We start from the raw sequence: 27765 nt of genomic DNA, 5'->3' as shown, positions 1-27765 counted from the left end.
ATGAGGGCGAACCAGCCGCGGGAGGTCATGACCACGCCCCCGCAAAACCCCGACCACACCCCCTCCCATCGCAATCTCCCTCTGTCCCTAAGGCCTCGGGCATGGTGCCTCTGGCCGCGCTGATCAGCGCTCCTGCTCTGCCTCGCCTGATCAAACTGGAGCTTTTTTGTGTCCTGGCAGGCAAGGCAGTGAGCGCGCTTTGGGGGCAGTGCTTAGGCAGGTCGGAGGCAGGACGGAGGCGTGTCGGGAGGCGGATCGGAGGCGGGGCGGGAGGCGGATCGGAGGCGGGGCGGGAGGCGGGAGGCGGGGCTAGTCCCTCGCTCCCATTGGATGTGAGCGTTCACGTGACCGCTCCTCCGCTTCCCTGAGCCTGAGCCTCCGCACGCATGCGGAAGCGTGCGGAAGCGGCTGCTAAAGCCGCGCTGATGACAGATGCAGGGGGTAAGTGCATCTGCTCAGCTGTGCACGCGCCGCCCCCTTACCCCCCCGCCGGGCGCGCGTGTCACAGTGATCACTGGGATAGCAGCCTCAAATTTGTCAACTGTGCAGCTGGTGCTTCCAGTGCTGTCTGGAGGAGACGAGGGGGGCTGTGATTCGCTTCTCCTTTTTCTCCCCTCTGTTCCTGGCTCAGATAGAGGCGGATCGTGACCTCTCTGTATCCAGACAGCGCAGATACGTCTACTGAGCAGCTTGCAGGGTGTCTCCCTGGGGTGCTGCAGCAGCCATCACAGAGAATCGCAGCACACCAGGGTATCCTGGCACCGTGACCCCGTGGTGAGAAACACCCTACTTTAGTCTGTACTTGGCTCTGGGAAGATCTCTATTTTAACTTCATAGACACTTAATATTTTAAACACATCTATCTCCTGAATAGTGTCAAAAAGGGCAAAAAGAGATCCACCAAAGTAAGTCAAAATAAATAAAATGCAAAACATACAGTATGGCGATCAGAACAGACCGCTGTTTTACACAGTGTTTTTTTTTTAACTTTCTTTTTATTTCAGTATTTTATACATGGGGTTTAAAAAGAAGGGGGGAGGGAAGGTTAGCAAATAAACATTACACATTACTTGTACCACTAGTGGTTATAGTAAACAGAGGGTACATAAAACATTTACATTCTCAAATTGTCTTTTTTTCTTTGATTATTTGTTTAAGGTTATCAAGTCCGGAACAGGAAATATATTATCCGGACCATCAAGGTTGACCCACTTATATCATAATATTCTTGTTTGAGGTGTCCGGGTTTGTCTGCTTTTCACTTCCGGACTGATAACCTGAGTATTGTATATGTAATAGGTGGGATGGGTTGGGGGGGATGGAGGGTGGGCTGGGAGGGATGGAGGGGGGGCTGGGAGGGATGGAGCAACAGACTGTGGGTGTAAAGATTATTTCCGAAGCAGGCTGTTAAAAAGGATATGACTCAGGAAACCAAAGGCTTAATATAGCAGCCAACATTTCACATGCAAGGAATCGGTTTAATAATTTCATTGGCCCAAGTTTTTTTGTAAAGTTCTCCCAATTCTGCGAAGCCCGGATTGAGTTCCCTGCTTATTGAAGAAATAACCAACAGACTGTGCTGATCACACATTATTTTAACCCACATATCGCCCATGTATTATCTAATACACCGATCAGACACTTACAGTTTGATTACTAAGATACACTATAGCTTTGCAAGATACTGTGTATACATACTGTACAATGGAGTTGTCCTAAAAGTGAAAGCATTCAGCCACTTATTGTATTCCATGAAGTGTTTATGTTATGCTTTGTGGCTTTATTGCAATTTTGCACCAAAAGGTTAATACGATGATAAATATAATTAATATTACAGGACATACAATACCGATTTGTAGTGGGGCTTGTTAGGATCGCTAAAGGATCTGAAGGAGGAATGCTGGCGTGATTCCAAAATCTGAAGTGATCAGGGCCAAATTATATAAACGCTGACACTTCCCCAAAATAGAAAACTTCTGGAAAATGTCGCAAAGAGGCATGTGATGGTGACACAAGAGCAAGAACTGTACTTTGAAACCAACATAAAACTGTGCACCACGTCCGCACTAATATTATAGTTGTTTTTGAGAGATAATGAGGTGCACTGCGATGTAACTCAGTCTGTATGCTCTTGCTGTGGTGGTCTGTGGTTAGGAAAACACACTGAGCACGCTGCCAATATTCCATCTGAGGCTAATAGCAGGATTTATTATTCACTGACTAGGGCTCTTTTGCTTGCAAGACTCCACCAAGGGGCTTATTTGTGAAAGGCTAAAGGCAGAGACAGACAGTAAACCTGTGCTGTGTGCATCCTTTCAACATAGTGCATTGTATGTAGCAAAGATGTCAAGAGGAATACAGCTATTGATTGTGATTCTTATCCAATATCTATAACTTTTTTCTTCCCAACAAAGCATTAGAGTATCATTCACAATAAAAAAAAATATTTAAAAAAAAAGCAGAACAGGAATGACATGTTTTGATTTAAAAAAATCATTATTTCTCTGAGTATATAGATGTTAAACATGCAATATTATAATAAAAGCAGAAGCAACATTAAGTAACAGAGTAGTTAACCCTGTCTGTGGCAGAAGATACAGCAATGAATTCTGTGTTTATTCTAGCTTCAATATATGTTGCCAAAAACGAAATTAGAAAAATAACAAATTATGCACACTGATAACCACACAAGTGAACTCAAAGTATAGTAAAACTAACAATAGCTCAAAATCAAAAACGGTCATATCTTTTTATCATTGTCCTGATGAAGGTCTTTATGGTCCGAAATGTTGACTTTGCTGCTCTAATAAAATGTCATTATTTTTTGATACTTTTCTATATATCTGTGTGCTTTGATCTTTTTGCAGCAAAAAAAATTGTCAGTGCCAGCTCCAGTAACCATGGGGCCCATTTTCTCTGCCCATAATGAGCCTGTCTTAACTTGCTACAATTATTATGCCTTTTACAACACTCTCTCCCTCAGCCATTACAAACAGAGACTATTTATTGGGTTGCAGAAGTGGCGATCAAACTTTTCTATATGGTGGACCATGTCAATATTAGCAAACATCTGGATGACTCTCAGTGGTCCAGTGTCCGCATTTTGAGACCTATTGGGTTAAACAGTCTGTCCCATATAGAACTTACTGTAAGTACTAAATAAAAGTGATCCCACCAGGAGCTGAAGGCGCAGACATTTGAGATCAAAATAGACAATCAGATGATGGACTCTTGGGGACCCCTCCACTTTGGTGTCCCATTTCACAGAAAGGATGACTGCGTTGCACACAAAGGACTGCAGTTTCCATACAATTGCATGCTTGAGACATGAAAATCAACTCTCTCGATGTCTATTACTGTACAACACAAATTACATCCCCACTTAATTCTTATATAAAAGTGTGAGCGGTCTTGCCAGAAGCAGAGAGGGCAGAGTTATGGCAAGGGTAACGCCCTTACGTGTAAGTACTGTAACAGGACCCTAATTGGTCATTTCCTGACTTTCCTTCCTGTAATTGTGAACCATGTCTTCGCATGTCTTATTTTTTTAAATGAAGGAAAGTCAACTTAAGTTTCTGAAAACCATTAAACGAGCTCAAGCAGCCGCAATACAGGTCAACCCTTTCAAAGTTAATATTGTTGCGTGTCATGGCTGCTTTAGCTGTATGAACTAACAGTAAATATACTTTCCCTGTATATGCTGTAATGGCTGCAAGCCCCTCTTCCTGGGTAAGTGTTAAATATCTGAAATACGATGGCAACATTTACATACATTTATATAGACACTTTGGTCAAAGCACATTGTGCTTTATCCAGAAACATGGACAGTCAAAGCTTTTATTTTAGCAAATGTATTTCACTCTTTTCTATCTCAAAATCTAGTGAATAAAATATAACAGAAGAAGATTTGGACTTAGATTGTAAGTTCTCTGGGGGGAGGGACTCCTTTTCCTAATGTTACTTTTATGTCTGAAGCGCTTATTTCCATTATGTGATATATGTATTATATCACGTGTATTACTGCTGTCAAGCACCATGTACATGGATAATTAAAGATATAGATACATTCAGACTCACTACAATTCTAATAGGGTATATGGGGGGGGGGGTGGGGTTTCTCTCCAGTGTTATATAAACCATTATAAGCGGGGAAGCAGTGACACTTGTGGTAATATGCTGTCTTGAGAGCGGGAGAACTTGACTCAAATCCTAATTACCAGAACAATGTGACCTTTGACAAGTCACTAAGGCTTCTTGTGGTTTAACCCCAGTGCTATGCGTCGCTGGTCCCTCTGGCATTCAAGCGGTTAAGCACCAGGAGTGGCCAACTCCAGTTCTCAAGGGCCACCAACAGATCAGTCGTTGACTGAGCCACTGATTGACCCACCTGTGCTGAAGCAGGGATAGCCTTAAAACCAGACCTGTTGGGGGCCCTTGAGGACTGGAGTTGCCCACTCCTGATTCAGACTGTAATGTGTATGAGAAATGGGTTCATTGTTTGTGTTACATTCCATGTAGGACACTGGGTTTACTTTTGGGCTATATAGGCAACATGTTGACCCCTTCAATGCCTTTGCTTTTGCAATGATGTCTCGCGGGCAAAGAAGGGGTTAAAGTAAATGGCTTTCCCATTAATAGTCATGTGACCGCTATACATAAATATATTCATCAACAGAACAATGGTGTTTTTCATTAGCAAACAAAATAAACACATTTTATATTTACCGGGGTGATTAAAATATGGCCTTTACTTATGTGGGTCCCATTAAACTGACCATAAAAGCTTTGTTAGTTAGGAAATGTTGCTTGAGTCATACTGCTTGTGTGCTGACTTATTTATTAAGGACTCTTTATTTAAGGATGTACAGAATTTAGACCATTGGAGTGATTAAGAAAATAGCACCAGAAAAGGGAAACTCAAATTCAAAACCCCATTAGATGATTCACTTACATACAAAAAAAACATATATTTTTTTTGTCTGTGTTATGCCAATGATTTCTTAATCCTTTAGTATCACATGTTCTAAAAAAACAAACGAATGATTTTTTATTCATATTAGTAGTAATATATTACATAGTTTGGAACGAATATAAATGCATGTATACAGGGAATACACACGAATACACACACATACACACACACATATGTCAATTGACCAATATTTTGTCTTGCTGGTATTCTCTGCCCTGTCATCTACTGGGGATTTATGCAGATAGATGATACCTATAAGGCTCAAGGGACTCACTCTCCTAAATTTGCAGGGAAGGAGATAAATTGGTGTTTATACAGAGCACAAGTATGCCCCCTATCTGCCAGACAGTGCTGTATCCAGCTCCCTGTATCTCTTACCGGATTCAAATGCAATGCAATCCGTCAACTAGAGTGATCTGGCTGCCTATCTCCTGCTGTCTGTCCCCGACCCCCGACAACTCTCAGTTGTTGCCAGACCCTTTGTTTTCTCAGATCAATCAGTGGGCTACTAGTATTCAAAGTAAACACCTCGTCCCCTAGGCGGTGACATGCCAACCCAAGGAGGGATGGGGCAGAAGATACTCCCTGTAGCTTGACCTGCATCTGTCTCTGTCCAGGACTCCCCACTCCCCAGCCCTAACCCTGTAGCCCCAAGCTAGGTCTTCAACTCCTTCCTATGGGGTTGGGGAGGTTTGCGGGGAGATTGAAGAACAGCTGGGGTTTTTTTTATATATATAACAGCCCCTCCACACAGTGTCTTCTTCTTCTAGAGAAAGACCTGTGAAAAAAGTGACTGATGAGCAGAGTCATGATAAAAGAAGAGTTTCCCTCCTCCTCTGTGATGATTCTCCTCCTCTCAGCCCTCCTCCTTCTCCTTGGCTTGCTGGGTTAGACACTGTACCCTCCTTGCTGATTTCACAAGCTTGTTCTTCCCAGAGAGGCTCTGACTGTGAGAGCTTCTCAGCTCTTTCCTGCTATTCCTCCCTTCCCTTCTGTGCTTGGAAACTGATTTTTTTTTTTTTTTTTACAATTCCTTAAAGGAACTGCAAGTACAACCACAAACACACATCATTCCTGCAATTTACAGCACCAGCGACAAGCACCCTTGTAATCACTGACTCAAAACCCACTCTGCCAAGGCATCTGCAAGATAAGGGGACACTCCATCTACAGAAGGTAAACTGGATTTCTGTCTGTATTCCTGTATTAAACTTCTGCTATAGGAGCTGTACTTGGCATTTGCAATCCAAACTACTTTGCAGATCAACATCTGATGCCTTTTTTTTTTTTTTTTTTTTTTTAATGTTCACATTATATGTGCAAAATAACGGAGCCTGGGCACATTAAATTCTGACTATGCCTCAGCATAGCAATGTATTACTAGCTCAAGATCACTTGATCGCCCCAACCTTATATATTTTGAAGCACTGGAAATACAAACAAAGTTAGGACTTGTTTTCTCCCCGTGTTTTCTCGAGCGTTTCGTTGGAGAAACACAACCGTTTTTTTTCCCCTTATCTTAATCCTGAGATATGTGTAATCTTGCTGACAGTAGATCTATGCTCAGTGTAAGTGTCAGAGCTTTGCAGGCTATATAGTGCCAGATGTGCCACTGGTCAAGCAATGATCTATATACCCTCTACATACCTTTAAAATATACTTGGGGGGGGGGGGTCATGTTTGGGATTTTGGGAGACACCAGCTGGGTTAAAAGGCAGTGGTTTGTCAAATTAGGAGACGTGATGAGAGTAAATGAGTTAGTGGCTGCGGTTAATTATAGAGCTTGTTACCTGATGCAGATGGGCAGGTCATGCCTTGTCAGTTCCACTTCTGTTTACCTGGCACAGGGGCTGCTCCCAGTAATGGGCTTCAGCCCTCTGGGTTTTGACTTGCTTCCTGTTAAACAGTTGAAGTTCAACGCCTGGGTGGATTATTTCACTTATTTTTGGCCATGTCATAAGACGTGGCCAGTGAGCCTTGGAGATAAATGAAGCGAGTGTGAGAGGAACGAAGGGGTCAGAGCAAGATATTTGGGGCTTGGGTATAACTGTTCCACTGAACCATTTAAGGGTAGCGCCACGCCGGGCGCTGAATGGGTTAATTTAGATGCAGCCATTGCATTTGATTCATCTCTGATCATAAATCCAATAGCATGTTGATGCTGTTCAGCATTGGATGTGGTTATGAGAGGAGGCGTGCTCCTGGCACATATGTGCCTTAATACTGGCTCAGCATCCAGTGCAGCCCAGTAAGACTCCCTATAACAAGGAGACTTGGGAATCAATTCTGCCCAAATCAAGATTGCACACACTGGTTGAAAGCACTTCCAGGGAAATAAATGTAAAGGATACAAGTCATTAGACTTGGTTACTCTTCTGAGAGTGCTGATATAGTGCCACATCTATTAAAACGGCGCTATTGGTGGCTTTGTGAATTTGCTAAGCAGCTGTTCATCAATCATATTTTTTTTGTCCTTCCTTCCTTCCTATTTCTCCAGGAAAACTAGGACCCGTTTGGTTTCCTTATCAGTTAGCAAAGAGAGTTGAGGAGGAGTTTCGATCTTGGATTTTTTTTTTTTTTCTCTCTCTCTCTCTCTTTGTTTTGTTGCTGTTTTGGGGATGGTAGCAGAGCAGAGAAGAAAAGGACCAAGTGTGGGAAGCAGTGGAGGAAACCCTAAGTAAATGACAGGATACCGGACATTGAGAACACTAAAGACACATCAGTTCCTTCGCCTTTGGGACTCAGCTCCGTTTGCTTTCCTGGAGTTGAGCTGTGGGATATAGGATTTCTCCTTGTTGTCCGTGTGATCGCTAATACTCGTGTTGCTGCTCATACCCAAGGATGCATCCCGGACTTGTCTGCTTCTGTTGGGTCCTCACCATCAACTTCGCCAGGGCTTCAAGGAACGGTGAGTCTTCCAGATGTTCTCAGCTCACTCACTAATTCACTGATAGCCCAATCTGTTCAGGGAAAGACAGATTGGGAGCTAGTCCCAGTTTCTACGGTGATTACTGCTATTTAATGCAATACTTTATTTTACAGTTCTGCTTATATAGTATAATACAAATATAACAATAAATACATTGAACAGCTTACAATTAGAATAGTTAAACTAACTGTAACTTGGGCCACCAGTTTATTCCTGCACTATTAGATACGTCTATAATATATATATATAAAATATGTTTCACAATGTTCTACACATGGTTAAGCCTAGTTTTTTTTTCTCATAACTATATGTTGGCATTGTTTATTAGGCAATACAAAGTAAACAATTATAAATAATTGGGTAGAAATTGTACATGTACTGGCAATCTTAAATAAGCAACCGTTTAGGACAACATGCAGGGCATATTATACTTGTTTCCAAGGTAGTTGGTTACTTTATAGTTAATTAACAAGTTGCGTTTCCCTTAGTGTAACTACAACAAGTAGTACAATAAGTGTGAACAATAAATGAAATACAAAATATAGTTGTAAGTGCCACCGAGATTATTGTTAAAAGCTGTAGGGATGAGACCTCCCCCCCCCCCCCCCTCCCCTTGTGCCAAAGTGCTAGAAATAGAAAGAGACATTTACCAAATGAACATGCGGGTCATTTCTTTAAAAACGTTGTATCTCACAGGGCACTCTGGCCGGAATTGAAGGGTGTATACAGTATTTAGGCAGAATAGTAAGTTCCCTGCAGTAAGTAGCTCTGAATACAGTATTACACACAGATAACATAGTTACACACAGATAAAACACTTGTCAGTTACTGTTCAATTAAAACTAGCTAAGCTCTATGCATATTAGATTTTACAGGTTTGATTATGGCATATACACCCATTTATATTCATATGGATTATTTTTTTCATTATAGTCTAGATTTATCTTTTAGCTATTTCAACATTTACACTAGAAAGGCCAAGATATCAAAGTTTGTTTAAACAATGGAGGCTAGACTAATACTTGTGAAATAATTGAGGATGATTTGAAATGAGTGCGTAAAGGTTACATTATAATTTATATTAGTATTATGCATATATATAATGCAATGAGAATGAAACAAAAGTTTGGGGATCTTTTATATACATTTTCTGTTTTGTATAGCAACAACACTAAGTATGTTTGCAAATTACATAGTCTTTATGGTTAAACAAATCTCTACAGGTGACCAGAATAACTTCGAACCCGTTTATATACCTTTCCAAAAACCTTGTATAATTTGTAACCACGCATAGGTTAGAAGTAGGAGAGATGTAGAAATGTAGAATAATGTAAAGGTGAAATACTTAGCAGAAATTTCTGAAGCAGAATTGCACTTGAATAAACTGCATTACAAGCAGACACTATTATCTAACTTGGAGCAGTTAGGCAATGCTTAATGATCCTGCTGGAGTCACCGGTGCCATTAGCCTACACTCCAATGTAACAGACCTTTAGGAACATGCCCACTGCTTCCAGATACCACAATCTGTTACATTAATTCATTAACCTTATTTAGGGCTAATGGTCAAGAGTCATTAGGAACTGTTCTTCTTAATCAACTGTGTTGGAGAAATGTAGCAGAGCCAGCGAGTCTAGCAAACCACATTATCTTATTATACTGTCACTTTCTCAGAAATCGTAGATTAAAGAGCGCTGGTGGACGGTACTGAATGTACGTAAACGTTTTCTGAAGTGACTCTGTCAAGTGACTGGAAACTAGTCTGTTTTATGTCAGTCGTAACAGATGCCAGATCCTGCCATACTGTTCTGCATGGATCTGGGGTAGACTATAATGAGACAATATCACTCCCAGAGACCTCGCTAAAGTCAGTATAAAGATACAGTCACAATGGCATCACTCAGGGGACCAATGTCTTGTTCTATATCTCCTGCACATTTTCAGGTTTGGAAACCCATACCATTTTCAACACACAAACAGCCTATATCTATATTATATAATTATCCAAGGATACTCATTGCATCTCTAAGAAAACACTTTGCTAAGCAAACAGTGTAATGAATGTTCTATTTCTCAGTTTTAGTTATGACAAGAGGTATCTATAATGCTGGTAGCTTTATGCATTTTTGATGTGCATTTCTTTCATTTCCAATTGACCTGGTTTTCCTGTACTAAAAATCTGCACATTTAGAAATTCATGCTGAGAGCAAGGAATGCTATTTCCTTCCACAGGGAATCTATTAAAATGCAGGGTAAAATTCTATCCACACCATTAATGAAACAAGTCATGTGTACCGTTGTAGCTGTTCATTGGTGCCTTACATGTTTACCTTAACAATCCATGTGCCTAGTTGTTCACACCATGAATTCAGAAACAAAGCTGACAGATCTTCGTTGAATTGCCTTGGAAATAACTCTGTAATGGAAAAGGGCGATGAAAGCCTTTTTCTGCAACCACTTTCTGGCGTGCTTATTTGTCTTTCTTCATTCTCGTAATGCATCATTTCATGTTTTAAATAGTTGTCAACAACCACTACACAAAAAAAGTACATGGGGGCAGTGTTATATAATGCATGCCTGAAATGCTTTTTACTTGTTCGTGGATGTTTAGTGAGTGTCCCCCCAACTTCTTGAAGCTGAGACTTGAATTATTGCTTACCCTGTTACTTTGATCTGCTGAACTACACGGAGAAGAAAAAAAACACTATCTGTTCAGAGGCCTGTCTGCTTCACCAAATGTACTTTACTCTCTTCTAGTCTGTACTCAAAGGGAACATATAACTTCACATTACTTAGATTTATGGAGCAATGAAACAAAAGATGGTTTGCTTTGAGCTAAAACAGGCCCTGATGGCAAATGACCCAAGCAGGTCTTATCATTTAAAGACATCGCAGGGGGCAGGCTGGATCTTTTAGTCTATAGCCACTTAAAACGTGTTTCTTGATAAGATTACACTTCTCAACAATAATCGAGACTCTCGGAAGAGCCCATGGGACATACTCAACATCCATTGTGCAGATGTAATGTTTCTAAAGCCGAGATATCTTTTTGGCGAATGAATTCCTTGTTAAGTTGCAGTGTCTGTTAATTTAGATCAGAGGTTCCAATTAAACTCAAACAAGAGATTCATTGCTGCAATTTCATATCTGACATTTTTTTAATACATTAACATATAGTTATTTTTTTTTTCTTCAAAGACAGCTACAGACACGCAAGTGAAAATCCATCAGACTATGCAATTAGACAACCAAATTATACTGATCTTGTCTTGACTGCACTGACTACTGATGTGGCAATCAAAATACTGAAATGGTTTTCTTGTCTTCAATGCAGATAAATGTGGTGACACCATAAAAATCACGACCCCTAGCTACCTTACCTCACCTGGATATCCGCATTCATACCACCCAACCCAGAAATGCGAATGGATAATACAGGCCCCTGAACAATACCAGAGAATAATGATCAACTTCAACCCTCACTTTGACTTAGAAGACAGAGAATGCAAGTAAGTGAGATTCATCTGCAAAGTCAAGGATGCCATCTACTGGCAAGAAATGAACAAGTAACTGTTGAGTCTGCAAATGTAGTGGGAAATAAACGATGTACTACTTACCAAAACATGTTTTTTTTTTGTGTGTCATTGTCGGGCATATGATCAATTGGGGATTTGAACCCATGTCAGATCATTTGTTAAAGGCAGTGATATTAAAGCTAAATGTTCTGTTAGCTCAAAGTGAAGTCTGTTAATGTTATCAATCTTAACAATGTCTTGCCTGGTTTTCATCTAATTTATTGGTCTGTTCCCAATCATTCCTCAAAAATGTCAGAAGAGAAGTCAAATAAACTAAAGATTTAGTAGTGACACTTATGCAGTGCTGCTGTTTCGCCCCCTTCACCCCACACAAAAACATGCTTTAGTGAATTGCCTTACTGCCCTTTAAGCTTTTTTTTTTTTATTTGTAAAATGTGTAGATCATTATATTATTGAAAATATCCAACCATGTGAGTGCAATAAGTGAAACACATCTATTAATGAGGGATGGAATAGTAACAGTAAAATCGCGATTTAGAAATCCTATAATGTGTTGTATGTCACGAAAACACACGCACTAAGATGTCTTTGCTGTTTTCATCAAGCGGGCATCTCATATTTAGATTGGTATTCTATGCGGAAAAAAACATCTGTAAATTCATTCTGTATATTGATCTAGTCAGGTGTCTTGTGTCTTATTTCATTAGAAGGAAGGCAATCCCCAGCTTGCTTGCTGGTATAATAAATCCACTTCCATCACTGGAAAGACATGGATTGAATTTCTTGTGACTGAATGTAGTAGATTGCTTTATGCCTCCTCACTTGTTAGTCATTTGCATAATGTAATATAGGGGAGAAGTAGTTTCCCTTTAGCCCTGTGCTTTTTCAATATGACTACATGCTAAGTCATGAGGTTCATTGTTTTGTAATTTGCCATATATGGGTAATATTGGCACTGCCCTCATAGTGTGATGCCTTCATAGTGTGAGCTACAGAAGCCTTCTTTTTAATTTCTGGGCTTTTGTGCAGTGTTCATTTTTTCTGTATCCTCAGCTCCATAAATGTTTGACTCCGGGAAACAGCACAGATTTACCTTTATTTCAGAAGGAGCTGCTATAGTATGGTATTTGATGACAATGTAAAATGATGGGTGTAACCATTCAGAAATGAAACACTCATTGTTGTGTAGAGTTGCCATGCGCCAGTGAGCAGATCATGCACAAGTAAAAAAAAAATGCTCAAGGACAGATTCATATTAATCTCCTGGAGTTTAAATACTTCACATACAGTAGATTGTGGTGTTCAGCACTTTTGAAAATTCCATGGGCTCCTTTGGTAGACTTTTAATTGGTTCACAATGCTTTGTACTAGAACCTCATGCACTGTAGGGGTTACTCAGCCATAGATGTATCAGTGGTTAGGCAGATATGCAGCATGAATTGATGATGAATGTATTTGCTGTTAGTCACCATAGAGCTCAAATGTTCTTGTATGTAAAACAATTGTTTCCTGATTCCCACTTTCCTCCCATTTACAGGAATAGATGTGTAGGTATTAGGTATAAAATAACAGTGATATATTAAACTTCTTACTTCTGTTTTCAGCTAAGGAAAAAAGCTAGATACATAACCTCAACGGAATATTTTTTTTTAATAATTAACTTATCAGTCGCCTGGTTCCAACGCAAAACTGGGTAAAACCAGAGTGAATCACAATTTTAGTTAATAATATACAGAAAATAAGTTTTTGTTACCATTTTTTTCAGGATCTGCTCTCACATCTCTTCAATCAGTTATGTTATGATTTTGAATTCATGTATACAACTCATACCAGTGTCTTTCAAGTTCCTTGCTTCAATGTGAACAAACAGCTGGTAGTAATGAGCTGAGTAATGCCTCAATCTAAACCAAAACTTTCATCCATATCAGTGACACAAAGCAAGCAATGTACAAAGTGAGGTCACAGTAAAGATAACACTGGGTTTTATTATTCAAGATACTGGGAAGTGGACGCAAGCTTTTGCTCCTGTGCAATCCTGTTATTTTTTTCCAGTGAAAGATAATGCGATCCTTTCCATGCTGAAACTAACTTTTTGCCTCAGCTGAGTGGAACTTTGTTTTGTTCCATGTTTTGCTTTGGGGCAAGAAGTCTGCTGGGTTAATCATTACAATATCTCTTTGGGGCTGATGCATCAAAGACTTCTGGCTGTAACACTGGGGCAAGACTAGTAGTAGTTTAAAGACTTGGCACTAGGTATATCAATTGTTGAAAGTAAAATCTGGTGCAGTTTTTGCGCTCCTGTTTTCATTTGTTTTTAATACATCAACTCCACTATAATTAATACAAACAAGTCGTTTCAAAACTGGGGTATGTTTTATATAGAGAATCTATAATTGAGGAATCTAAGTCAATGTTTAAGCATAGTTAGTGACTTCACAGTAGTAGTGTGGTGTTTTTGTATGTAAATGTAGCCATATTGCTAATGTTTCTAGTGTAAGTGTATATTAGATAGGGATATGGGAATGTTGGCAAATGTCGTTTTCAATTATTCCCCCTCAGATTTGATGGAACTGTTATTTTTTTTTTTAATTGTTGCAAAAGCTACAATAACTTTTAAATAGATAACATTGTGCCATTTTAACAAAATTTCCTGAAATTTTCATTCATTTTAAAAGTTGTTCCATTTCATATGTAACATTCAAGGGTATTTCAAAGAGAACATGACATACTTGAACTAGTTTATGTTGTGTGACAATCAATAATTTAGTAAGTGCTTAGATGAGGCAGCCCATAAATGGATAAGTATTTACATTGAAAGTTCACCATACTCGACTACATAATAAGCATTTTAAAAATAGCATGCATCCAAATAAGATCTGTGGCTAGTAAATTCTAAAGCAGAATACAGTAGGATACTCTAATTAATCATTTGCACTATATGCTTGAAACACACATATTTGTGCTGTAAATTTTAGATGTTTTAATGTCTTTATGTTTAAAAAAAACCTTGTAAAGTTTGAGTGTCTTACTGTGGATATTCTGCCTTGTGTAGTCCCATAACAGTTTATATCTTAGCAATAAACAAGAAAGCCACTGACATACTCCTTGCATTTATAACGCTGTTCCAGTTTCCCAGCAGTGGAAACTATCAGAACAATAATTTAGAATGTCTTGTGACAAATGCTGCTGAGCAAATAGGGGCATGGTTACAATCAGATCAGATGTCATCATCCTGGGAGCGATAAACATTTCCCAGGCACTACATTAAAGTCATCAAGACAATGAATGTGAAGATACAGAAGGTGTTTGTTGGCTATGGGTGAGGTAAACCCACCATACTGTATGTATGTATCATTTTATTAATATAGCGCCACAATTTACGCAGCGCTTACAAGCGAAATAAAGTACAAACAATGGGGAAATGTACAACAGGTAAATTACAGCATAAGGCAAAGGGGGGCCCTGCCCCGAAGAGCTTACAATCTAAGTGGTATGTTGGTACTGTAGGTTTACAGACACAGTAGGAGTACAAATGCATTATTAAAAGTGCAATCAGGGAGGTCAAGGTCATCTGGAGTCAGTTGTAAATAACTATATGATTCATTATAACTGAATACGGGACATATCTGAATGCATGGTGATATAAATATGATTCTTCATTGCAAATTATTCACCCATAGGATTCCCCAATGAGGGCACTAGTGACTTTAAACATACAGTATCTTAGAAAATGTAAGCGATAATGGGGAAAGACAGGGTTGCAGACCTGTCTGAGACATGCAAATGCACCACAAGTGGTATTTTTATTTACTGTACACTGCACGGTGGATGATTTTTGTCACTTTTTTTTTCTTCTGGTTTTACACACTTACCAGCTTCACGTTTCACAACCAGCAACCAACATCGCACTGATGTGACCAAAAAACCTTAATACATCTGGCTGTGAGTAGGTTTACTGGCTATGCACTTCTCTAGTCAACCTAGGCTGTGCTAAAAAAAAAAACGGTGTAATATGGCAGGCTTAAGCTTATAAGGATCCATGTTAAAATGGATGAGAAGTAAAGAGTGACACACTGCTCATTTGCTTGTCATTACCCAGAATCCTTGGCTGCAGTGGAATCACTCTTTGCTAAGCTATAATGGGGAAAGACAGGGTTGCAGACCTGTCTGAGACATGCAAATGCACTACAAGTGGTATTTTTATTTACTGTACACTGTACGGTGGAGGTTTTTTGTCAAGTTTTTTTCACTCACCATAAATTTTTTAATGTTTACCAAAAGTACATGTCCAAAAATACTTAACAATGAGACAAACCTCTCAATGTCTCTTTCCTGGCAAACAATTTTGCAAATACATAAACACACTGTGTTTTATTAAACTGAAATACTGCTCCACAGGTACCTTACTGTCAAGAAGTATAGTACATGTATAAAAATGTTATTCCTTTTCCATGAGTGTCATCAAATAATCCAAAGAATTGTTGCCAATAGATGTTATATTAGCTGTTATATTTAGCTAGACAACACTCTCCTTACCATCTTGATTTGGTGGATGACTAATGTTTCATTTTAATAGAACTCTCATTCCAAATCATAAAGCCCAGACTAAAACATTGGCTCTTATTATACAGCTACAGTCTAAGGCAAACAGTTTTTATGCTAACTGCTAAATTTAGCGTGGTGTCATTCTCACGTTGTGCAGTAGTTAACACGGAATCTGATGGAGTTTAACAAATATATTGTATTTCTGTGTGTTTGGTGTTGCAAATATGCTGCCTTGGACTTAACTATGGTGTGTTTCATCCGTTATAACCCAATCGAAGAGCTTCTGCTTCAACACATCTAAGTTTATCATCAAAATATTCCCGTACTTTGCTACTGAACTGATGACAGAATATTAGTTCTAGGTGATTTCATCCTTGGCTCACAAATTAACACATCTTTAATATGTAGCTGTTAGCGGAAGGTAAGCGGTTTCACATTCAGCAACAATAGAAGCAAAGTATGTGCACTCTTGTAACATTATAAAGGTGTCTCATTCCTCGGGAGGTAATGGCCCTCGCAAAATTACAGCACTACTATAACACATGAATGAGACAACTCTTTAGCCCCATCCTGTCTTTGAGTTATTAATCACGTGACATTAATGCAAACAAAGTATTTAATGCACATGATTAACCAATACATCTAAGAAACAGAATGTGCAAGATACGTTTTTGAGAGGACCTGAATTATGGGTTATTTCTCATATGTTTGACTTACCCCAACAAGATAGCTGTCTGTACACTAGATAAATAATCAGAATACAGTTGGTAATTGCAAAACAATGCTTTGTAACCATATATATTGTATTACCTTGTTTACAATGTGTGTGGAATATTGTGACAAATGACCTCATTGTAAATTGCATCAATTGTAATTACTCCCCACTCTTTTGGTTTACATTAATCATTTCTGACTACATATACGCAAACATCTGGTTACAGCAAACAAATAACTTGTGCATGCACTTTTCCCTTTTTTTTTTAATCATATCCAACTACATATAACTAAACACCTGAAACCTTTATTATGCATGATTATTTAGATCATTATAATCATAACCAACGGCATACACCAAACAGCTGGTAACAGCAAACATATGTTTATTTGAACATCAGATTCCCCATTGTGGATAATGGTGGCATGCAGTATCACACAACATGGCTTAGTCTAGTTAAGCATGATCAATAACCCACCAAATAAAATGTTAGGAATTGTAGAACATTAGCACATATTGAATGCAGTCTTACATCACTTTATTAGATAAGCAGGAAAAAGATCTGCTAGTTGAGGTTAAGAATAAGTGATGCTTTTGGAATATAGCGTTCAAGTGGTCACTATAAAGTTAAAGTTAATATAAAGTTGAAGTGTCACTTTCTGTTTGCAAAAAAATCTTCTTATTGGAAGCAGCGACTTGGCAGTCGCCGTGTAAAACGTTTTTCTTTTATTATCTTAGTTTTGGTTGAGTATAGCATTTTGGTTTGTTTGCAATCACAAGAATGGTTTACCAGCCACAGTTATTTAAATTCTTAAATGCATACAGTTTACAAAGTATGACTTACATATGTTTGGATACTTGCCAATAAGCACATTATGGGCAGGTGGACACACTATAGGAAAAGGCAAATTATTGTAATGTTCACCTTGTAGAATTAATGGCATTTTGAAAGCATTGCACAGTTCATTTGCTATTTTAAAAGGAAGGCCCAAAATTCACCAGTAAACATTCCAGCAATTTCCATTGCCCTCCTCTGTTTATATCTCCCAGCCACTAATGTTGAACGGTTGCCGGATAGTTTTATGTTCCTGTTCCAACTGATCCTTTTCAATCCTTATGCAAATCAGTCAACTGGAAATGCCATTAAAAAAAAAAAGAAGTTTATTTTATCCTCAGCTGAGAGTAAATGTATATTGTTGTATAAGTTAGTAACATTGTAAAAACCTCCGTGAAGTCTAGTTACAGCACAAGGTAATGCACCGTAAAAAAAACTTGCACCAAAGTGGTTTAAAAAAAACCCACAAAACAATCAAGCAGCATTACTGATATTTATAGGGCTATATATAGGTAGATAATTTCCAAGAGCCCGTCGTAATATCCAATCTGAGTGAGATTAAAAGACAATTAGACAAAGGACACAAGCCGGCTTTATTACAGGGCGGGGTATTTGCTGTTTGTTATTACCTCATTCCTCAAGGTTCCTCTTCAGTAAAATCTATACGCAGTAATTAAAGGAAATGCCCATTAAACACGCTTCTCCACAAGAGGATACCTGAGGTCATTTCAGTTGTTAAAATGTTAACTTCCCACGGGAAGGGAAAGGGGAATGTATTTTATGCAGTCAAGTATAGCAGTGCCATTTATAAGTCAAACTGAACACAATCCACCTAGAGGAGCAAAAGGAGCTTTGAAACTGTAGAAGGTTTTGAGGAAACTTGTAGACATGCAGGGAGGACACATTAGTTCAACATAAGTTACTGTAGAGACAAGGGGATCTCTCTAGGCAACTGTATCCAAATGTAACAGTAGCAAGTGGTCTGCATTGCTGCGTACAGCAGTCCCATTTTGCAGCCAGGCTCAGTCCTGGGGATTTCATTAAACATTGAAGCGTGCTATTTTAGGAAATTTACAGTCAATACGTGGACTCTTAAATTCCCTGCATGGAAATTAAAAGTCAGACTTCAAATAGGAAAATCAGACGAGAGACTTGTCAGGCAGTTTTAACTTTGTACCCACTGGGGAAAAGGTATTCATTCGCCAGTTGTAATGAATTGCATTGCTTTTACAACTGGTCATTTAAGAGCTATTTAGCAAGTTTCAAACCAATTGTACAATTTAAATAATTACGACAGGTAACCTGTTAGTAAAATGCAATGCCTTGGGGACTGAAAGGAAGGAAGTTATCATTAAAGGGTAGTCAATAAATCTGCATTTAAAGCGGCAGTCCAAGCTGCCAATTTCCCACCCCTTCAATACAATCAACACAATGATAGTAATTAGCTAAGTTGCCGATCGATCGGTTCTCCTGTGGTCGATCAGCGAAGATTCAGCTTGGGGGTTCACTAAATGGCTGTCAGTGCAGCAGAAGAGGACCAAAGATGCAAAGTTCTGTGGGGAAGATCATGTGACCAAGCAGGCACTATATACAATAGGTGTACTGCTAGAGAGAGGGCAGGGCTCAAAAAGGGGTGTGCCAGAGCACACCAGAGCCGTTTCAAAAGAGGAAGGGGATGTAACTTTGTAAATGGTTGAAAAAAACCATAGAAACAAAAATGCTTGCTACATTATTTTTCCAGAGTGGTTAAAAAAAAAAAAAAAAAACACACACACACATGTAGGTTATTGCTTCGACTGCAGCTTTAATGTCCAAAAACATCAAAATACTTCTTGCATTTTCCAATTTAAAGAAATTGCCTGTCCTAAGCCGGTAGAAAAGAAAGAATTAGGGCCGATGTAAGACAATTTCATGGTAAAGTTTAAAAAAAAATTTTTAAGGTTTAAATGTTACGTAGAATGTTAAAAACAAACGCCCCCAGGGGTTCAGAGGTCAACATAAAACCCCTAAGGGAGCATCTCTCAAACAATGTGCACTACACCTGATTGGTCTCTGGACGGGGATGGGTAGGACAAAGGTGGCTGATTGACAAGTATAGTGCTTTTAAATGTTCACACTTAACAGCATAACATAACTATGCAAAAACATTATTTTTAAAGTGACATATTTCCTTGAAAACGGTTTCAGTTATTTAAGAAAGTTACTTATATTGCTTACTTGTTTATGAATGTTTTTTTCTTTTGTGAGACTGCCCCTTTAAATAAATAATAATAATAGTTTTTTCTTGTATAGCGCTGCTTGTTTTACGTAGCTCTCTACAGAGACATTTTGCAGACTCAGTCCCTGCCTTGTAGAGCTTACAATGTAAGTTTTTGGTGTCTGAGACACAGGGAGATAAGGTGACTTGCCCAAGGTCATAAGGAGCAGACCTTGAACCAGGTTCTGAACCAGGAATTGAACCAGGTTCCCCTGCCTTCCAACTCAGCACCAGTCTTTACTCACTGAGCCGCTCCTTCTACCTGTGGCAATATTGGTAATGAGTAGCCCCAATCCATGGGTTTCTACTCTCAGGGCACCCCTCAAAATCTCAACCTCTTCTTCTGCTCCTTGTTTTTGTCTCCCATTAGAGTTTAAATACAATGATGAACGCACATACTATATATATTGTGGTTCTCTTAAACTATATGGGGTTATTTATTAAAGTGTGGCAGTGCCCATTGAGACACTATGACATGGAAACACCCATTGAAGTCAATAGGATTCTCCATGCGATAGTGCCTCGCTCAGCACTATCACAGTTTAATGAATTATGTGATTTGAACCCCTTCAGTGTACATTTGCGTTGCCCCAAAGGCAGACGCCTGATGGAGCTCCCCAAGAGCTGCTCCCTCTGCACAGGACCAACGTGCTAAGGGTTAACAGTTGTTTGTACTTTGTGGAACGTCAACTCCACCCTGGAATGTTAATGAGCCAAGAGGACAAAGAACTTTGCATTCACATCTGCATTTAATCTGAACCCCTTCAGTGTACATCTGCCTTTGCCCCAAAGGTGGGCAGCCTTTGGAGCAGCAGAAGGGCAGCTAAAGGGTGTGAGCCGTTTGCTGCCGTTCGCTGATGTTAAAGCTTCTCTATTTCAATCTGAAACTCACCAGCCCTTTTATCCCCTGTACCCAATTTTCCAACTCTATCTGTCCATGTAACGTCTGTGAATTTAATGTATAACCCAGATCTTTTAATGTAACCCTGTATTGTTATAACTCTGTGCCCAGGACATACTTGAAAACGAGAGGTAACTCTCAATGTATTATTTCCTGGTAAAACATTTTTATAACTAAAAAATATGTCTGTTGTAGTATTCAAACAAGGCTGTGCTCTTTAAGCAAATGGCCATCTGTGTTTGCTTGCTCCCAGGCAAAGTGACATTGGTCTTGTCCCCCGGAGAACGAAAAGCAGCAGACACCTTTGCAGCAATCTAAATATCAAGAGCTAACTTCTTATTCCATAAGCAGTGTTTGTAATATTTGATCTTGTTCCTTGTGATCTCTTGGAAGTGCCCATTTCTAAATGCTGATGGACAGATGTCAGTTTTTTCAGTCTTTGTGGGAAATCATTAAACACCGTTCAAAGGTTAAAAATATTAATGAAGGGATTGGGCGGTCGTCTCACGGGTGTTGCTCCTCTTTAAGTTAATTAGTTACAATCTCAAGAAAGTTCTGATGTGACTTATAAAGATGCATTTTCCATTAAACTGAGGGGATGTTTGATCACTCCCATAACACACCTGAAATAACATTTTTATTAACAAACCAAAAAGCAATGTTAGCTGCAGTTAGTGTATTGATCACTCTGCATTGCTCCAGAGATCTGCCTCTATGAACTCATTAGACCCAATACAAAGTTGCTCTATAATTCTCAAGTTAAAGTGCCAAATGCAGCTTTAGGAGTGAATGTTTGGTACCATTTTATTATTCTCTATGGCAGGGGTGTGCAAACTTCCTGCGCTGCCCCTCCCCCTATGTTGCACCCCCCCCCCCCCTCTGCGGCATCAAATGACGCCTCGGGGTCCTGTGATATCATGTCACGTGACCCACAGCGTCATTTGATGCCGCGTCTCCATGGCAACAGGCATGAAATGACGCGGTGTGGTCATGTGACGTCACAAGGCCCCGCAGAGTCATTTGATGCTGCGTTGTCATGGAGACGAGTGCACACGAAAGCCAAGTAAGTGAGCCGCGCCCCCCAAAAAAAACTCGTGCCCCCCCCCCCAGTTTGCGCACCGCTGCAGCTCTATGGAATCAACAATTTTTGTTTGTTATCTTTTAATAGGAGAAAGTCAGTACGTTCCAATATGAAACAATTGGGCATAGGGTCTTCTTGTGAAGAAGTATAAAGTTAAATAGTGAACCTAGCTACTTTAATATAAACAATAGAATAAATAATAAAAAAAAATAAAAACAAAGAAAGGAAAACGTGCACCATAACTGCAAGGATGCACATTGTACAGAAAAAAATGAAAGATTATCTAGAACAGGGGTGCGCAAAGTTTTTGGTGTGCGCCCCCCTCGCTTTAGAACTCGGCGTCAAATGACATCGCGGGTCATGTGATGTCACATTACCCCGCAGTGTCATTTGACGCGCATTGTCATGGCGACGCGTCGCCGAAGACCCGGCTGGCAGCAGGTAAGGGACGTTACAGAGACCTCACGCCTCCCCCAGTTCGCGTACCACTGATCTAGAACAATTAGTTGTTAGAATTGTTATATTCATACACAAGCAACTGGACAACCACACAACTCATAAAGACTGTTACCCTGACCATTCAATGCTAAAAATGGTGCTGATTTGAAAAGGTGACATGGTTGTTGTAATATGTCAGCATATATGTGCCCATCTTTATTGTAGGAAGGTATATTGAAAGTTTGGTATATTGCTCTTAATCTATGTTATTTTAAGAAAGGGAAGTTGTAATGATAAGGATTATTTGCTAGCTATATGTGGCCAAACTTACAATAAGCTCACAAAAAAACACTTGGCACATGCTATGTCATTTTGTCCTCATTTTGCGCTCAAAACTAGTTGTCACTGTGATTGATCCCTAAACTCTTCAGTACTGAAAGGTTAAGTGAGGTTAATTGAACCATACATTGGATGAAATCATGCAATTGTTATGAACCGTAAAAAAATCACTTTAATTTCTATGATATACTGTAACAGCAGTAATGTTGTTTCTATCCTCTCCAACAGCTTCTGCTTCACACATTCTGTAGTTAGCTAATTCCAGTCTCTGGAAAAGAAGAGTGAATAGTCACACTACACACACACTGTTTGTGTTAACGTTTAAATTATTTGAGATAATTTTAGTACACCAGTTTGTTACTTCTATAAATCAAGGAGAAACAAAAATGCAATCTTTGAACGTTTAATTGGACCAATGTAATAATTATATAAAGGTATTTTATAGGCTATTTCAAGCCCATGTTTTACATTTTACCTCAGAAAATGATCATTATTTGAACTGGCTGTTCTATATACAGTATATGCTACTTCTATATACACAATGAGTAAGTTTCTACAGCACTACTGTATGTTAAAGCAGCAGTCTCCCTTGTTTGCATTTTTTTTGTATGTACCTGAACCGGGATGGCCCCAGAGCTGATCCCTTAACCTCCAGGGATCCCCCAGTTCCTTACATATTTGTAGTTTCTAGTGCAGGTGTGAGACACAGAAAAAAAACTGGCAATGGAACCAATAGAAAGTTGCCACGTCATCTCCTAATGACGTGGTTGGTTGTAGCTTTCTATTGGTCACCACAGCTATTCCGACTCCGGCGACCATATTGTGTATTTTTGCCCAGTGGAGAAACTGCATATATCTCAGCTACCGTCTCCGAGGGATACCCTGGTCCAGGTAACAGACAAATATAATACCTCCCTCCCCCCCCCCCACCATGCGGACTGCTGCTTTAATTATTGTATGTTTATGTAAAATGCTAATAGATTGTTGTAGCCAGGGAGAGGAAGAGTAGGTGTGGACTTCTGTGCTCAGATAAAGCATGCAATCAAAGATGGCCCTGTTGGCTTTTCAGGTTTTCTTCCCTATTGATTCCATACTTTGAAAAAATGGCCCATACTGTTTCACAGCAAGACTTCTTAACAAATGTGAAGTGGCAAAACAGTGTGAGCCCACCATGTAGAGATGAGATCACAGAAACTCATTATTACAAGGTAGGAGTTGAAAACATAGGAATGTTATTTAAAGAAATAGCTCATTTTCTGCCCCAGAAACAGAACATGCCGTTTCTGCACAGTCATCCTGCATCCCATGATGGGGAGGGGCAATACCAGAGTGATCACACCCCGGTTAACCCATTAAAGCCATGAACCCCTTACATTACTTAGGAGTACCGTGTTCATCCAATAAACATATGACACCTATACTTTATTTTTAAATATAGATATATGATTTTATATATTTTTTGTTAACTACAATGTAAACATGGTGAGTTCAGACTTGGGATGGATTTGATTTCTCTGGCTCCTCCATTTTGAGGGGCCACTATGTGTTCAGCAAGTGCTGGTACAGCCAGAGCCCCATCCTTTCCCCCCTCCCCCTTATCTTTTATTGGCTGCCTGAAAAGGACAGGTTAAGGTAAAGAAATCACTTGTTTAGCAAACTTTTCCTTATTTAGAGGCCCCTAAGATCTTATTTTTCTCCTTCATTTCCAGAAAACCAAAAGCAGCCAAATCTTTGCTACAATCATGGCTACATTTGTGTAGGGAAGTCAATAATACTGTTACATTCTTTACAAAAGGATGTTTTCTGGCCAGCTACGTGGGAGTTTTAAGGTGTTTGTGAATATAACAAAAATACAAATTTGCAATCAATTTGAAATACTACCAATATTACTCAATTACTGTATGAGTGACTTTCCTAAACCTCCAGACATAGAGCAGAACCCGTTTATTAGAGCAGAGATACAAACACTTTCCAAGATCAACCGTCTTTTAGCTTTATCCTGTTCCCTGATGCCTGATGCCCTCTGTTTGCCCTTCTTTCCACAAGCACTAACAACAGTCTTTAATGAAATGAACTAGGTTGGAGTGAGTTACAAGTGTTACCATTTCAAGGGGCAATCCTTTCTAGGACTTATACTTGTGCACTTATGGCAGTGACAAGACATGTTTAAGAAATTACATCTGAGTGACTAATGCCTTCTTATTTATTTATTTTTACCCAAATCTAACACAAGTATTTTTAAATGTTATTATGCGAACATGATGAGCTGAGACTTGAGGGTGGGTTGGGGTGGGTTTCCTCTAGCTAGTCCCTTGATCCTGATGTCACCGTGTGTTCAACAAGTGTTTTCACAGCAAGAGCCCCCTCTCTATTCCCCTTACCTTTATTGGCTCTCTGATAAGGACAGGAGGGGATAAGGGTAAAGAAAACACTTGACTGACAAACACATCCCCAGTTAGAGGCCAGTAAGAAATGCCTGTCATTCATTGCCAGATAAATACAATAAGACAAATCCGTGCTTTTAACATGGTCCGATTCCTTTGTTCAACTGTTTACAAAAGGTTGTTTTTGGCTGACTGTGTGGGATTGCGCCTTTAAAGATTAAAGCGAATGGAAGTGGATACGTTGTGATCTGCGTATTTACCAACATGTCACCATTTTGCATTGGGGTCTGAGAGTCAGAAGTTGCACCTCAGTGATGTCTTCCATCCCAGTACAGAGAATAGAGTAACTCTGTGCAGTCAGGGGAAATAACAAGGAGTTCTGCTATTACCTCACATTATTATACTGGTGTAGAACAGTCACACAGAGTAACGTGAATCAGGTTTACTATTTAACCGTGTGAGTTATTTAACCTTAGTCTATGAAAAAGGCATTGGGAACATTAACAGAATATTCTGTCTCCATCTTGTATCTTTATGAGAATGAACATATTGCGTAATTAAAAAGAACTGTTATTTGCTATTCTTTGTTAAATTGAGTTTAAATGAACCTGGATCCACAATTATTCCCATTATGCCACTGCTGTCATCTGTCTAAAACAGCTTCCAAATGTTGCCTTTTTAAGAAAAATATTCCCATCTGGGCTGACAGCTTGATTGCCACATTTCGACTCAAAACAAATTAAAGTAACCGATTTGCAAGATAACAAGCCTAGTTTGTAAAGGAAACAAGTGCTTAAGCTCAATAAGGTTATGAGAAAAGTCATGATCATAGAGGAACACGTGTTAATTAAAGAAATGGATCTTTTCTATGTAACTTGTTAGTTGTCCTAGCGGCAAAAAAAAAACAATTGCCCATTTTAATATCCCCGAAATTGTGAATTTTTGAAACATTGGCAAAAACAAAAAGTGATACAACGTTTAGAAGACTTTATTTCCAGCTCAAATTGTGGAAATAGTTGCATTTTTTTAAATTTATTATAGAAGCTGGGACCAAAATGTTGTCCGTATGGTGCAACCAATATCTGGCTAGCTACCTGTAAATTATTTAATCTAATTCATGTCTGCGGTAATTGTACCAATATTTTTGTCACTTTCCCAAATTCTAGGTGCTGTCCTGGCCCCAGAGAATTGTAGAAATGTTGCAGACTCAATTAAATAAAAAAAGATGCGGGGCAGGGTTAAGCAAATTTAGGGGTAGATCCTCAGAAGCTTGTTACATTAACGTAACGTTATCAAATTTTAACATATCGATATCCGTAACGCATATTCCCAAATGTGCATAGCGCTCCAATGTTCAGTCATTTCCCTTAAAAAGATTGAAATTATACATTTTAGTGGCCGTTAGGTCCGTTAGTCGCCATGAAATGGCCACGACCAGATGTCAATTCCGGACAGGGATTCTCCTTGGGTACATAACACTAAGGGGACATGGAAACTGTACATGGCCTGCTGCATAGCCTAGGTGAGCAAATTGACTGATTCTGTCAACTGGGCTACACTTGTAGGGTCAGCATTAGTCCGCTGTCTCATTGCCAGGAGCATTAATCACCCCTGGTGCTGAGATGCCTGCTCCAGGCGTCTGTCTCCTTGCTCCCTTCGAGCCCTTGCATCAATATTGGCAAGATGGACTGATATGGCTCCAAGTGCCTCCCACTGCATTTCAAGAAACTCACTCAGCGCACCATTGGAGTACAGTGCTGCCTGTCGTCTTGTTTCAGCCGGAGTGGCTGGGGGGGTAGACTGGGAAGCAGCCCATCGTGTAGGGTGTAGACTGGGGAGCAGCCTGTGGGGTAGACTGGGGAGCCGCTGGGGGGTAAGCCGATGCAGCAGCTGAGGGAGCAGCCAGTGGAGTACCTGGGGGGCAAGCCAGTGGAGTAGCTGGTGAGGTCAGCCAGCGGAGCACGTGGGGGGGGAGGGTCAGCCACAGGTTCAGATGGCTCCTCAGGCTCATCAGCAACTTCTGTGAGGTAAAGGGTCACCATGGGTTCTTCCACCACCTCCTCAACATGGGGATCTGCAGCCATGGAAACAGCATGTCTGCCAAATCGCATTTGCTGTCTGTATGATGTTCCTGACAATGAAATACAGCATATCAGCAAAGACATTCATACTTGAGTAAGCACATTAAGATAAATTTCCTTGGATCTTCCTTGAAGATTTCTGTTGATTTCTAGATCTTTTTTTGCAGTAGAATATATGTAGGCCCTGATCCAGGGCCCTGTTGCTAAACTTTAGAAGGCCTTTACTCCCATGCACATGAATGAGAGCTGAGGCATGCTAGAGTTTATACGCCTTTTGTTTTTGCAATAACATTTAGAGTGACCTTTCATTTTCAAGTATGTCCAGGACAGTAAGTGACGTTAAGTACCTTAAACATGACTATTTCTAACATGCTTGCTATGGCTAACATCATAAGTCGGGAATTCATTTATACAGGAAGATGATTTGAGTGGCACAGGTCAATAGATTATCTAGTGGGTGAGCAAAAAGATTATTGAGTGAAGTTTAAGACTAGAAGCAGGTTGGTGATGGTGAATCTTTGGCAATAAGTGCTGTTTAGATGCTTTTCATAAGATGATAAATCAGTTTCAAAACAACTTTTTGAGATAATGAGACCCTAAGTGATGCTTAAAGTAGTGTTAGTGTGATTGGTGAGCAGGTGTAGGGTGCAGAAATAGACAAAAGGATCACTTTATATTGATTGATCCCTTACGGAAATGTGGAAGAAATGGTGTTTTGTAATCTTATGAGAGAACACATGTAAGCATGTCAG

At 39.6% G+C, this 27765-nt stretch overlaps 1 protein-coding gene and 1 long non-coding RNA gene across 2 annotated transcripts in view; one reads left to right on the top strand and one right to left on the bottom strand.

Annotated features, from left to right (window-relative positions):
* Nucleotides 1-7543, bottom strand: part of LOC142487809 (uncharacterized) — a 55307-nt gene extending 47764 nt beyond the window's left edge. The window contains exon 1 of the long non-coding RNA XR_012799314.1: nucleotides 6763-7543. This is a non-coding gene — a long non-coding RNA (uncharacterized LOC142487809). The remainder of the gene's footprint in view (nucleotides 1-6762) is intronic.
* Nucleotides 7109-27765, top strand: part of NRP1 (neuropilin 1) — a 129532-nt gene continuing 108875 nt past the window's right edge. The window contains 2 exon segments of the mRNA XM_075587736.1: nucleotides 7109-7880; nucleotides 11236-11410. Of these exon segments, the coding sequence (XP_075443851.1) occupies nucleotides 7814-7880; nucleotides 11236-11410 (242 nt within the window). The 5' untranslated portion in view covers nucleotides 7109-7813.

The sequence above is a fragment of the Ascaphus truei genome, chromosome 2 (genome assembly GCF_040206685.1).
Source record: "Ascaphus truei isolate aAscTru1 chromosome 2, aAscTru1.hap1, whole genome shotgun sequence".
Taxonomy (NCBI): domain Eukaryota; kingdom Metazoa; phylum Chordata; class Amphibia; order Anura; family Ascaphidae; genus Ascaphus; species Ascaphus truei.
Note: the sequence above shows the minus strand (reverse complement) of the source record. Positions and strands in the feature narration are given on the sequence as shown.